The sequence below is a fragment of the Micrasema longulum genome, unplaced genomic scaffold, assembly GCF_059751315.1.
Source record: "Micrasema longulum isolate JH-2025_06_02 unplaced genomic scaffold, ASM5975131v1 h1tg000595l, whole genome shotgun sequence".
In the NCBI taxonomy this organism is placed as follows: domain Eukaryota; kingdom Metazoa; phylum Arthropoda; class Insecta; order Trichoptera; family Brachycentridae; genus Micrasema; species Micrasema longulum.
In genome coordinates, this window is record NW_028277791.1 from 447,149 (window position 1) to 458,879 (window position 11,731).

The 11,731-nt window shown below is 31.8% G+C and overlaps 1 protein-coding gene across 1 annotated transcript; it reads left to right on the plus strand.

The window, feature by feature from the left end:
- The first annotated feature begins 270 nt into the window (after positions 1–270).
- On the plus strand, positions 271–11,079 carry LOC148280316 (lewis-type alpha-(1,3)-fucosyltransferase-like). Its single transcript, XM_088228568.1, has 2 exons — positions 271–750; positions 11,008–11,079. Exons 1-2 carry the CDS (start codon positions 271–273, stop codon positions 11,077–11,079), a joined length of 552 nt encoding a protein of 183 aa, XP_088084694.1.
- The last annotated feature ends 652 nt before the right edge of the window (positions 11,080–11,731 follow it).

Below are 11,731 nucleotides of genomic sequence, written 5' to 3' on the forward strand. Positions count from 1 at the left end.
GCATCACAAAAAAATGAAAAACTTAAAAAAATACTATTCTGGAATTCCATGTTCAGTGAATATGATTTCGGTTTTGGTGTTGGCCATCAAGCGTTTGTTTCCAATAATTGTAAGTTTAATCAATGTTATATAACAACTAATAGAAATGATACAGCCCTGCTAAATTTCGATGCAATTGTTTTTCACGGGCCGACATTTTATCCAGAGAAACCAAGTGACTACCCTTCACCAGAATTGAGATTACCATCACAGTATTATGTTTACTACAGTATGGAACCACCTGATTTGTTTCGCGTGTTCTTCACTCACAACAACTTCTTCAATCTAACAATAAACTATAGACTTGATGCTGATATAACAAAACCCTTTTTCAGTATGACTGATAATCTTGGAAACTTTGTGGCTCCTGATTGGCATCCTCAATGGCTCGAACCGAAAATAGAAAAGGACAACAAAAACGAAGTTGAAGAATATATGAGCATATATTTAAAAAAATCCAAAACTGCGGCATGGATAGTATCAAAATGTACAACACCCAATAACAGAATGATATATGCAAAAAACTTACAAAATTACACTACAGTTGATATTTACGGGGACTGTGGAAACCTTCAATGTAATTCTGACTCCGAGTGTTTTGCTCTGCTTCAAAACGACTACTATTTCTATTTGTCTTTTGAGAATTCAAACTGCGTAGATTACGCGAGTGAAAAAATCTACAACGCTCTTCAAAATGACGTGATTCCAATAGTAATGAACGGTGTTGAAATGATTAAGTTTCTTCCACCTCATTCCTTTATTGAAGCGGTCAAATACACTCCAGAAGAATTAGCCAAGAAAATGAATTATTTGATCAAGAATCCCAATGAATACGTGAAGTATTTTTGGTGGAAAAAATATTACAAACCGATTCTTGGTGGTGCCATAAGTCCGTTTTGTAAACTCTGTGCTATATTACAAGATACATTGAGAGAGCCAAAAACGTATAATTTCTTCGACCGATGGAGTAATGGAGGCCCTGGAAATCCAATTTGCCAAAAATTCTAATTATTTTGAATTGAAATTTGAAGCAGTCAAATATTTTTATTTGTTATTTTTTTTTATCTTTCTCGGTCACAATTGAATTAGTATGAAGCTCACTTGAAAACCATTGGTCACTGCGCCTGATTTACTATTGACAAAGACAGGACAAAAAGGAAATTATGCATTTCCAGTACGAAAACAACAATTTAACTATAATATTATAAATGCTGATTACCTAGCGCGGATGTCAAATTGCTGCCAGTTGGGGAAATAGAAAATGACATTGATTTCCTGCTGAGACGAAAAGAGAAACATAGGGACGGCTACTGTAAAACCCGGAACCCGCACTACAAGCAAACAGTAGAAGTCAGTACTCAATTAGCACTCAGTCAGTAAAGAGCTAAAAGCTGTACTTCGCCTCATTTCTTTAGTTGACCATAACCTCTCCGTGTTTTTACTGTAGGACATTTATTTTTGTAATTATTTGCTTTTGAATAAAATTTTCCTATACTTTGCAGTGTGTTCCAAATTGGTAGTATTGAGCTCAGCAGAGCGACTTTGAACCCCAACAATAGGAACAAAAATAACTTTTACGTATAAAATAAAATAAAAAAAATAAAAAGTAAAAATTCTATACATGACCCTATATCATCACAGATTTTGTTGGAAAACCAAAAGAGAAACCTGACGTTAACAAATGCGAGGATAAGAAAAAATAATTTAAAAATTGCAGTAGCACTGTGACAAAATATTTTTTAAAATTGTGAAAATAAGCACATTAAGTATCAAATCGTTACCTCTATGCACTCCATGTGTCGAATTTATTTATTTTTTGACACGCCCTACGGGCTTTTACATTTATTATAAATACATTTAAGTGCAACAGTGAAACTTAAGTTTGTACATTTAGTTGAAATTGAAGATAACATAAGAAAAACTAAAAGATACAATAATAAGTAAAAATAAGGAAATGTACCAACATGGGTGTATGGGTATATAGAAAGATATTTAATATATTTATATATAAAAATATACACACACACACATATACATACATGCATGTATATATATATATACATACAGTATTATAGAGATACATGAAAAAAAATAGTAATTGTTACCTTTAAGCACCTAAAGTGTCAAACCGTTACCTTTAAGCACCTTAAGTATCAAATCGTTTCTTTTATGCACCTAAATTGTCATTTCAATAACGATCTGCCAATAAGTATGTTTCTTAAAGATAAACACGCATCTAATGGTACCGACATAGCTAATCTTTTTGCAACGCATTTTTCTTCAGTATATGTTAATAATTCTTCCAATGTTAATTCCTTATTTAGCTATACTAATACTGTAGACCTGAATAATTGTGAAGTGTCAGCTGAGGATGTCAGAATCGCTCTAAGTAAACTTGGTAATGGTAAATGTATTGGTCCAGATGGTATTCCTGAAATACTACTATCAAATTGTAAATCTAGTCTTGCCAAGCCTCTGTCTTTACTGTTTAATATGTCTTTAACAACGAGTGTATTTCCTGATATTTGGAAAATTTCTATAATAAGACCGATATTCAAATCTGGTGATAAATCTAACGTAACTAACTATAGACCCATTTCAATGATATCTCCTGTACCTAAACTATTCGAATCAATTATTACAAAAAAAATAACACCTATATTTAAAAATGTGCTGATTGAGGAGCAGCATGGATTTAGGACAGCCAAATCAACGACGACCAATTTGCTTTCTTTTACTGATACTATTTTTACAGCGTTCGAGAATAATCTTCAAGCTGATGTACTGTATACAGACTTCTCCAAGGCCTTTGACAAAGTTGATCACAACATTTTATGTGCTAAACTTCGTGCTGTAGGCATTAGAGATCCCTTTTTATCGTTTTTAAAATCCTACCTCTCACATAGAAAACAAAGTGTAAAAATCAATAACTTCATATCAAATAGCTTCCTAGTAACTTCTGGTGTACCACAGGGTGCCCACTTGGCCCCTCTTCTATTTAATCTGTTTGTTAATGATGCTGCTAATGTTTTTTCTTTTACAAAATTCTGGCTTTTTGCTGACGATAACAAGATACTTAAGCTAATTAAAAATATTGATGACTGTGTCAGACTCCAAGAAGACATAAATGCATTTCATACTTGGTGCAAAACTAATAACATGGAACTTAACATCGATAAATGCAAAATTATTTCATACCATAAATGTAAACATCCTTTTATTTTTGATTATAAACTTAATGGCCAAGTTCTTTCGATTGTCACCTCTATAAGAGATCTTGGAGTGATCCTAGATAATAAACTAACTTTTCTGGAACACTTTGATAATATAGTAAACAGATCCTTAAAAATTTTAGGCTTTATTAATAGAACTACGTCTGATTTCCAAAGCATGCTTACACTTAAAACACTTTATTGCTCTTTAGTTCGCCCTATTCTTGAATATGCATCTGTAATCTGGTCCCCTCATTATGCTGTTCATATCAAGCGCCTTGAATCAGTTCAACATCGTTTTATAAGAAAAATTGCATGGAAGATGGGATTGGAAAGAGGAGACTATTCATATTCTGATATGGAGAGGTTTTTAAGCATATCAAGTCTTGAAAAACGCAGATGCATTGCAGATATAATCTGCATGTATAAAATTATGAACTGTCTCATTGATGCCCCTGAAATTTTGCAAAAGATTCTTTTTAACGTTCCCACCCGTAGACTAAGAAATAATGAAATGCTTTTCCTCGGTCACTACAGGACCAATTATGGTGCACAGTCGCCTTTGCCCAGAATGATCAGGCGGGTGAACGATCATCAAGATCTTGATTATTATGGTGTAAGGATGTCTTTCTTTACAAATCAGCTAAAGAATCTGTATAGTTAGCCTATGCTTTTTACTTAATCTAAAAAATCTATCATCTGTCTTTGCTGCTTATTTCTGTTCCTTATATTTTTTTATTCCTTTGTAAAAATTTCTTTTAATTGTAATGTTTATAATGGACTTTGTCCGTAAATAAATAAATAAATAAATAAATAAATAAATAAATATCGTTACTGTTAAGTTTTTTGTTTAATAGTTCTTAATTTAAATTTTTACTGATTTAGATGCATGCCACACAAGAGTATTGTTACTCTGGTGGGTACTAATAGCATAGTATATAAAGACAGCACAAGGGCTATAATCGCTCTCTATTTCGTTTTTTCTCGAAGTCTTCGGTCGTCAAGGAGCGCACTGTGCTTTTAAATAAATTGTATACAGTCCACTATTATCCACTAAAGATCGCCGCCATATTTATTGAATTGGCAACCAGCACATACACACATTTTCCCAGTTACCTTTAAGCACCTAAAGTATCCAATCGTTACTTTTATGCACCCAAAGTATCAAATCGTTTTTTCTATGAAACTAATCTGTCAAATTGTTACCTTTAAGCACATGAAGAGTCAAATCGTTTCATTTATGGACCTTAAGTATTAAATCATTTTCTTTATGCACCCAATGTGTCAAATCGTTAGTTTTAAGCACCTTAAGTGTCAAATCTATAACTTTATGAAAAATAGATCAAGATATACAGTGATTGGTGTACAGTTTATTTCATAAAATCAACACAGTCATATCAATAAACATTATATACAGTTTAACAGAATAACAACAAATAACAAGACCGATTTGAGGTACCCTATGCACAGCTGACAAAAATATGAAGATACGAAATTCTTCAGTTCGCATATTAAAAATATTAAAAAACCAACATGTAAAGAACAAATTTTTTTGGAACGAAGCATGATTAACGTTGGGGGACAAAATTTAAATTTATGATAACGTAATCAGAAAGTGCATAACGAAGTTGTTAAGAGAGTTAAAATAATAATATTACACTGTTTAACTTTGGCTTCAAATCTGATGCGACACTTTCACCCCATAAAGCATTAAAAAGCTCCATAAAGTAGATTATTAACACCCCTTTATACCACAATTCATTAAAAGGATAATTTTCAACTAACTTTTAATAACATGATTATTTTCAAAACACGCGTTCAGAATAGAATTTCGTTATTTTTATATATAACTTTTTATGCATGGTAATTAATTCCAATCAAGCCATAAAATAAAAGGTGTAATTTATATAATTTTATGCGGCACTTATTTGAGTTAAAACACATTTTCAAATAATTATTTCATGACAACCAGGTCAAAAATTGCAACAGGCAAACGCTCTAACCACCACGCAACGAAGCAAACAAAATCTGTCAGATAAATAACGGTTTATACGTCACTTTAAAAATAATTTACAGTCGAATATTCCTTTTGGCGAATGGGGGATGGTTTAACAGGCAAGTTGAATAAATCGTGAAAGAATTGCGGAGAAAGTTCCATCAAAATGTAGAAGAAAGTTCTCTTGATTTACCATTAATTCAAAATGTCATTCGTATTATCCAAAATTACAAAGTTATGTTTGTTTCAAAACTGTAAAGATGTCTGAGTTATCTCACTCAAAGCAGAAATATAATTTCGGAAAACCTTTTTCGGGTAATTCAATATTGAGATATTTCGCCTGAGAAATTTTACATGATATCTTAGAGATTTTTAAAGTCCTCTACGGAGAATTAAGACGAGAAGAAACCATTAAATTTAATTATCCCGGAGAGGAGTTTTGCGTTTCTTCCATTTTCATCGCATTCTTTAATATTTTCTAAGGCATATCTAAATTAGTTTAATTTCCCTCCTCTAATGCGATAAATCTCAAATATTAGAAACACGAATTATTTATGAAGATAGACGAAATTTTTATTTTCCGTCGTTGAGGTTATTTTTACTCAAAACAGTAATGAATTTTTAAATGCGCATAGAAAATACGCAATATTTTTATAATAATCACAATAAAAAATCTTTATTTACTCATAATCACCGGAAAATGGTGTTATTACAATGAGCAGTTAAAATTATCTAGAATGTAACAGGTAAATTTTATGCGACATTTTTCTTATCAAAGTCATGAAAAATTGCAAACAAAACTTATCACACATTTCAATATGATAAGGAGCATATTGTGATGATAAAATAATATTAGCGGCCTCCGTGGTGTGGTGGTCAAGTTAAGAAATTAAATTCATAGTTTTAAGAAATTGTTTTTGTATATTTGGATACGTTTATTTATGTGAATTGTTTGTGTATGAACATATTTTTTAAATAAAAAAAACAGTGGCATTGAGGGGATCCTGAGGGGTGGGGACGACGTGTTGGCCTCTGTCCATACGTCCTCCTCCCCCCTCCTTAATCTGCATAGAGTTTGTATTCCTTAGGAACATTTATAATAATTTTCCTCTATGCTTAAGGATCTCCCCTTAATGCAATATTTCATGTTCCTGGACTAGCACCTGAAGCACAAGACTGATCACATTATCTTCCTGTGTCATACGCACGGAATGTTCCGGGTTCGATTCCCGGTGAACACAAAAAAAAAAAAGTGATTTTTCTCAAGCCTGGGTGCTCTGTGATGTAATTCACCACTGTAATTAGGCCTCCTGGCCTGTTGTGGTGCAAAAAAATGTAAATGTAAAAAATTTAATATTAATAAATTATACTTGAGTGTCAATTTAAGTCTAATGTGATTCACCACCACCACCACACACGTATTTTTTGAGCCAGCCTGCTTTAAGAATTGACCATAATATATCATCATCATTATTCCCTAACTGCACCTAATGGTGCATAGGGCACTGCATTGATACGCCGATGGCAGCATATCTTGATCAATTTTTGGTTCATGAAGGTAAGATGATCAGTATGATGCTTCAGGTACCAGTCCAGAGACTATGAAATATTTGAGTGTGAAAAAACCCTATTAAATATTTCGTATTAACCCTGTCGAGAATCGAACCCGAGTACTCTTGCATGGTAGGCAAATACGTTGACCATTACACCACGTATATAATATATATACATATACAATATGATAAATACATTTCTTAATATATATTTTTTCTTCAATTAAACAAAGGTATGCATGGTTTAGTATTATTGCCACTAGCGATTTCTTACAATCTGACCAAAAAATTTTTTTTACAAAAGTTAAGAAAATAAAACAATCGAAATCATTTTATTAGTTATGGTGTTTATTGCTTACGTTATTTACATTTAATGCTTTTTATTTTATTCAATTGCATCTTGCAAATATTCATTTTAACTATAGAATAAATTATTCATTAGAAAAACTTCTTGAACCTTGAATTAAAAAAAAATATTATTTCTTTAATTTTCTTAGAAAACCTTTAATTCATTTTGACTGCCATGCATATGGGTCCTCTTTGTATGAACGATTGTTTCGACAATGGATTTTTAATTGACTTTTATTCCGGGTTTTATGAAAGTGTATTTTTTCTTATGTACTAAAATATTTTTTTTTTTTTTTAGAAAAAGAATATTGGCATTTTTATAATTTACCCTAATATTTCAATTTTGGTGGCCATTTCCAACGAGTTGTAAATAACTCACTATTAGAAAATGGAAATCAAGTTGGGTAGAGTGGGGTTTGAGCCTCGAACCTCCGGCCTGCGAGTCTGCAACACTAGCCACGGGACCACAACCAGATGCTGGTCTTGATTTAACAAGACAACTAAGTTCCATTATATTTATACCATGTATTTAAATCATTCTCTTATCTCCGATGGTACATCAGGTACTAAAAGAACCCTGGTTACCATGGGAAGTAACCAGAGTTATCTTCAATTGCCTATAAAGGTCAAACCGCAAGAAGTTCAGGCTTACGGACATTTGGATATAAAAATTGCATTTTCACGTGGGGTAAAAATTAAAGCATTCAGTTATACGTCGAAGTTTCTTCAACATGTAATTTTTTTTTTGAAAAACGACATCACTAGTTCTGCCGAATCAAACAATCGTAAGCGAGTTGTAATGGGTTCTCGGATTACAGTAAGTCAACTAACGAATCAGCAAGCAGAAGGGGAAGGGAACTTGAGATGTCACACGCAAAGAAAGTTCAAAATACAACATTAAAAAAAAAATTGGCTTACTTTTGTGGTCTGGTCTCCATTCAATGTCAATCGCATAAATTACATTGAATCAGTCCAACATCGCTTGCTTCGAAAAATAGCGTAGATGCTCGGACTAGAGAGAGATAATTATTTTTATGCTGAAATAGAGTCAATGTTTAATATTTCTAGTCTACAAAAACGTAGAACTAATATTGACTCCATATATGTATATGTTCGGCATACTAAATGATATAATCGATGTTCCATCATTACTGGGACAAGTAAAATTTAATATTCCGACTCGTAGATTGAGAAACAATGAAGGACTGTTCATCGATCAGCATAGAACAAACTATGGCCTTAATTCTCCAATGACCCGTCTTTGTTGCATTGTTAACTCAAGACAAGATCGGGACTTTTAAATAAATAGTCTAGATCTTGTCTCGATGTTTCTTATGTTTGTCAATGCTACTTTCCTTTTTTTAAATGTTTTAAACTATTCTTTTATTGTAATATTTAAACCCTATAAATTGTAAACATGGAAAATGTCCGTTAATAAATAAATAAATAAATAAATGTCTTTTGACAAAAAAAAGCCACTGAACTTCCTCATTGAAAAATATCTTGTCGCGACTAGCAGTGCTGCGGACGGTAGTGAGTTATAGTGCGCTACACTTCACAGCGCGTCACCAGTCAATTCGCATTCGATGTTATATCTTATACAATGTTTCAACATACTGTTTGTGTTTCCTCAATTTTTTTAATTTAATTGTTTTTTATTAATCTTCCAAAATCAATTATTATTTTTACTGCCTTTTTTATTTGTTTTTGGTCAGGCTGTTAGAAATTGCAAGTGGCAATGAGTCCGCTTTTTAACAAAGTATCATCATCATTATAATCATTATCTTAACGCGCCTAATGGTGCATAGGTCACTGCATCGGTACACCAATCGCGGCATATCTAAATAATTTTTAGTAACATGAAGATTAAATGATCAGTCTTACGCTTTAGGTCCAGGGACAAAAAATATTCTGGAGTGAATACACCCGTTTAAATAATAATCTCAAATCAACCATGTCAAGAATCGAACCCGAAACCTTTGTTATTATCACACTATATGTTATGGTTTATTAAAATTTATTTTTATTAAATCTTTTATCTGCTTAATATTTCATCCAGTGTTTTTATTCTCCATCATCTACAATAATTCATAGAACTTTTCTTCGGACATCCTAAAGTAGGTAAGTATAAAATCCTTTGGGATCTATTTTAAGGTGTACGTTTGTCTGCTTAAATGGATGAAGATTGCAGTTCGGTGACTGAAATATAACAAGAACCCTTTATTCATTTATTTGTATTCATCAGTTAAGTTTGTAAATTTACAAAGAAGTTTTAATTGACCAATTAATATATAGCATATTGATACGATAAAATAAATAAACCTAACCCTAATTTATCTGTAGTTGGGAATTTCGTGCCGACAAAATCTTTTATTGTCCTTTTTTTCTGCCTTCTCACAGTGCATACACTATGATAATATCTGCATCAGAGTCGTCCATATCGATCCACACTCAAAATGCAAATGGTTGATATTATAGGGTGGATACGCAGGAACTGATTTGTGGTTATAATGATAAAGATATTCCCGATTACATTGCAGTTATTTATTAAGGCTGTAGTCTGCTAAAACGCACGCAAAATGAGGAAATCATACGATTCTTCCATTTTAAAACGAATGATTTTTTTTTGATCATGCAATTATAAAAAAAACATAAAACCGGTACCGATAAGGGTAAAAAGATAAGGGTTATAAATGTTAATAAGATATTGTTAGAAATTGAATATTACAACCAGAATCATCTTCTTAAAAAAAAAGAGAACACAGTTCTATAAAAAAAGATTTCAAATAAAATATTTCAAAAAACATATTTTTAAAGTATTACCGAAGGCATAATTTTACTTGTAAATAATGGAAAATGTCACAAAAATGTATGTGATTTAAAATGCTAAATAAGATTTTGCATGGGCCACATTCATGTTTAATTTTTTATCTTCAAATTATTGCATTAAATTTTAGTTCCATACTTAGTCTTTATATGAGAACCCAGATACCTAAGTTTAGTCTAAATTTAAAATAGCGTAATCTGCCGGTCTAAAAGTAATTATAGTTTAGTAACATAAAACTTTTGAGTATATTTTTTAATAGAAATACATTTAAAAATTATTGTTAGTATCTAATTCATGGTTTTTTTTATTATTGCGCAAATAAAAAAAAAACATTCGTTTTTAAATGGCGAAATCGTTTGATTTCCTCATTTTGCATGCGTTTTACCAGACTACAGCCTTAATTAAAGTTACACACTGGTTACATCTTATATTTTGAACTAAAGGAATTAACAATAGCAAACTTTAATGAAGAGCTCGCGGTCAGCCGACACGAACTGTGACAGAGGGGTGATTTTAAGTTCTGTTAAATATTAAACTATCGGCATGTTTCTAAAGAAATAGTTCGAATATTTATATTATTTCGAAACGGGGTTGTTCTTAATTGGATTGTGATCCCGTGGCTAGTGTTGCGGACCCACGGATCAGAAGTCCGAGGTTCAGACCCCACTCTACCCCATCTTGATTCCCATTATCTAATAGTTATTTACAACTTGTTGAAAATGGCCCCAAAATCTAAATATTTTAGTGAATAACAAGAACGCGAATATTATCATTTTACGAAAAAAAAATAAAGATGGATGGAGACAACGTATAGATATTTTTTTAAAAGTAATTGTTTTATATAGATTAACATTTCCTTTACATAATAGTTTTTGCTTCACGAAAAGTTAATTAAGTGTTATATAAAGAAGCAGACGCGCAACTGTTTTTCAATACTTCAGAGAGTTTTTTCTAAAAATTAAAGATTTTTATACTTTGCGACAAGTTTTTTACCTTTTAAAATGTATGAATAATAATAATCTTCCGTATCAGGAGAACAGCGCTGTGGGGAGGTTAGAGTCTAAGTCCTTGACATTAGAACTATGTGACGCCTACGTCCCGTAGGTGATCATGGCATCGTGTGACAGTATGTCTCCCTGGTGGTTTATTCTCGACAATTTCATTCGACAGTTGGATTGAAGCGTGCCTATCTAAGCGCTTTATCTTAAATACTCAATGGAACTCTATAGGTTATGTGGAATTAAGTACTGTTCTCTACACGTGCTTTCCTGGTATAAAAATATAAAATGAAATTTGACTGATTCGTTTATTTTATATTTTTCCAAGATTTTAAAACGGGCTGTCAAAAAGGTATAACAGATGTCAATTTAGGGAGTCTGCACAGCAATTTTTTTACTGTAAATTACGAATTACAAATATTTCAAGTATATGACCTCCCTTATCAACAGAAATTCAAGAACTCTTTTAAAAACTAGACAATCAAATATAATTGTACTCTTTCAACTAGAATTCTTAAAATTTATTAATATATTACCCACTGATTTAATTGTAGACAAAATACTATAACCTAAAAAAAACTAGTAATCATGGACACAATACGAGAATATCAGAACAATATGAATACACAACAACATTTTAAGACGAGATAAGGACATTCGAAACTAATAAACAGGGCCCCGATTACAATGGGAAGTGAACATTTATCTTCAATTTTATCTACAAAGTAAAATTAAGTTTTCTGTATGAAAAGCAGAAT

Coding starts and splice junctions, on each gene's coding strand:
- LOC148280316 (XM_088228568.1), top strand. CDS start 271: ATGGAACCACCTGATTTGTTTCGCGTGTTCTTCACTCACAACAACTTC. Junction 751..11,007: donor AAAATGACGTGATTCCAATA/GTAATGAACGGT, acceptor CTTCCGTATCAG/GAGAACAGCGCTGTGGGGAG.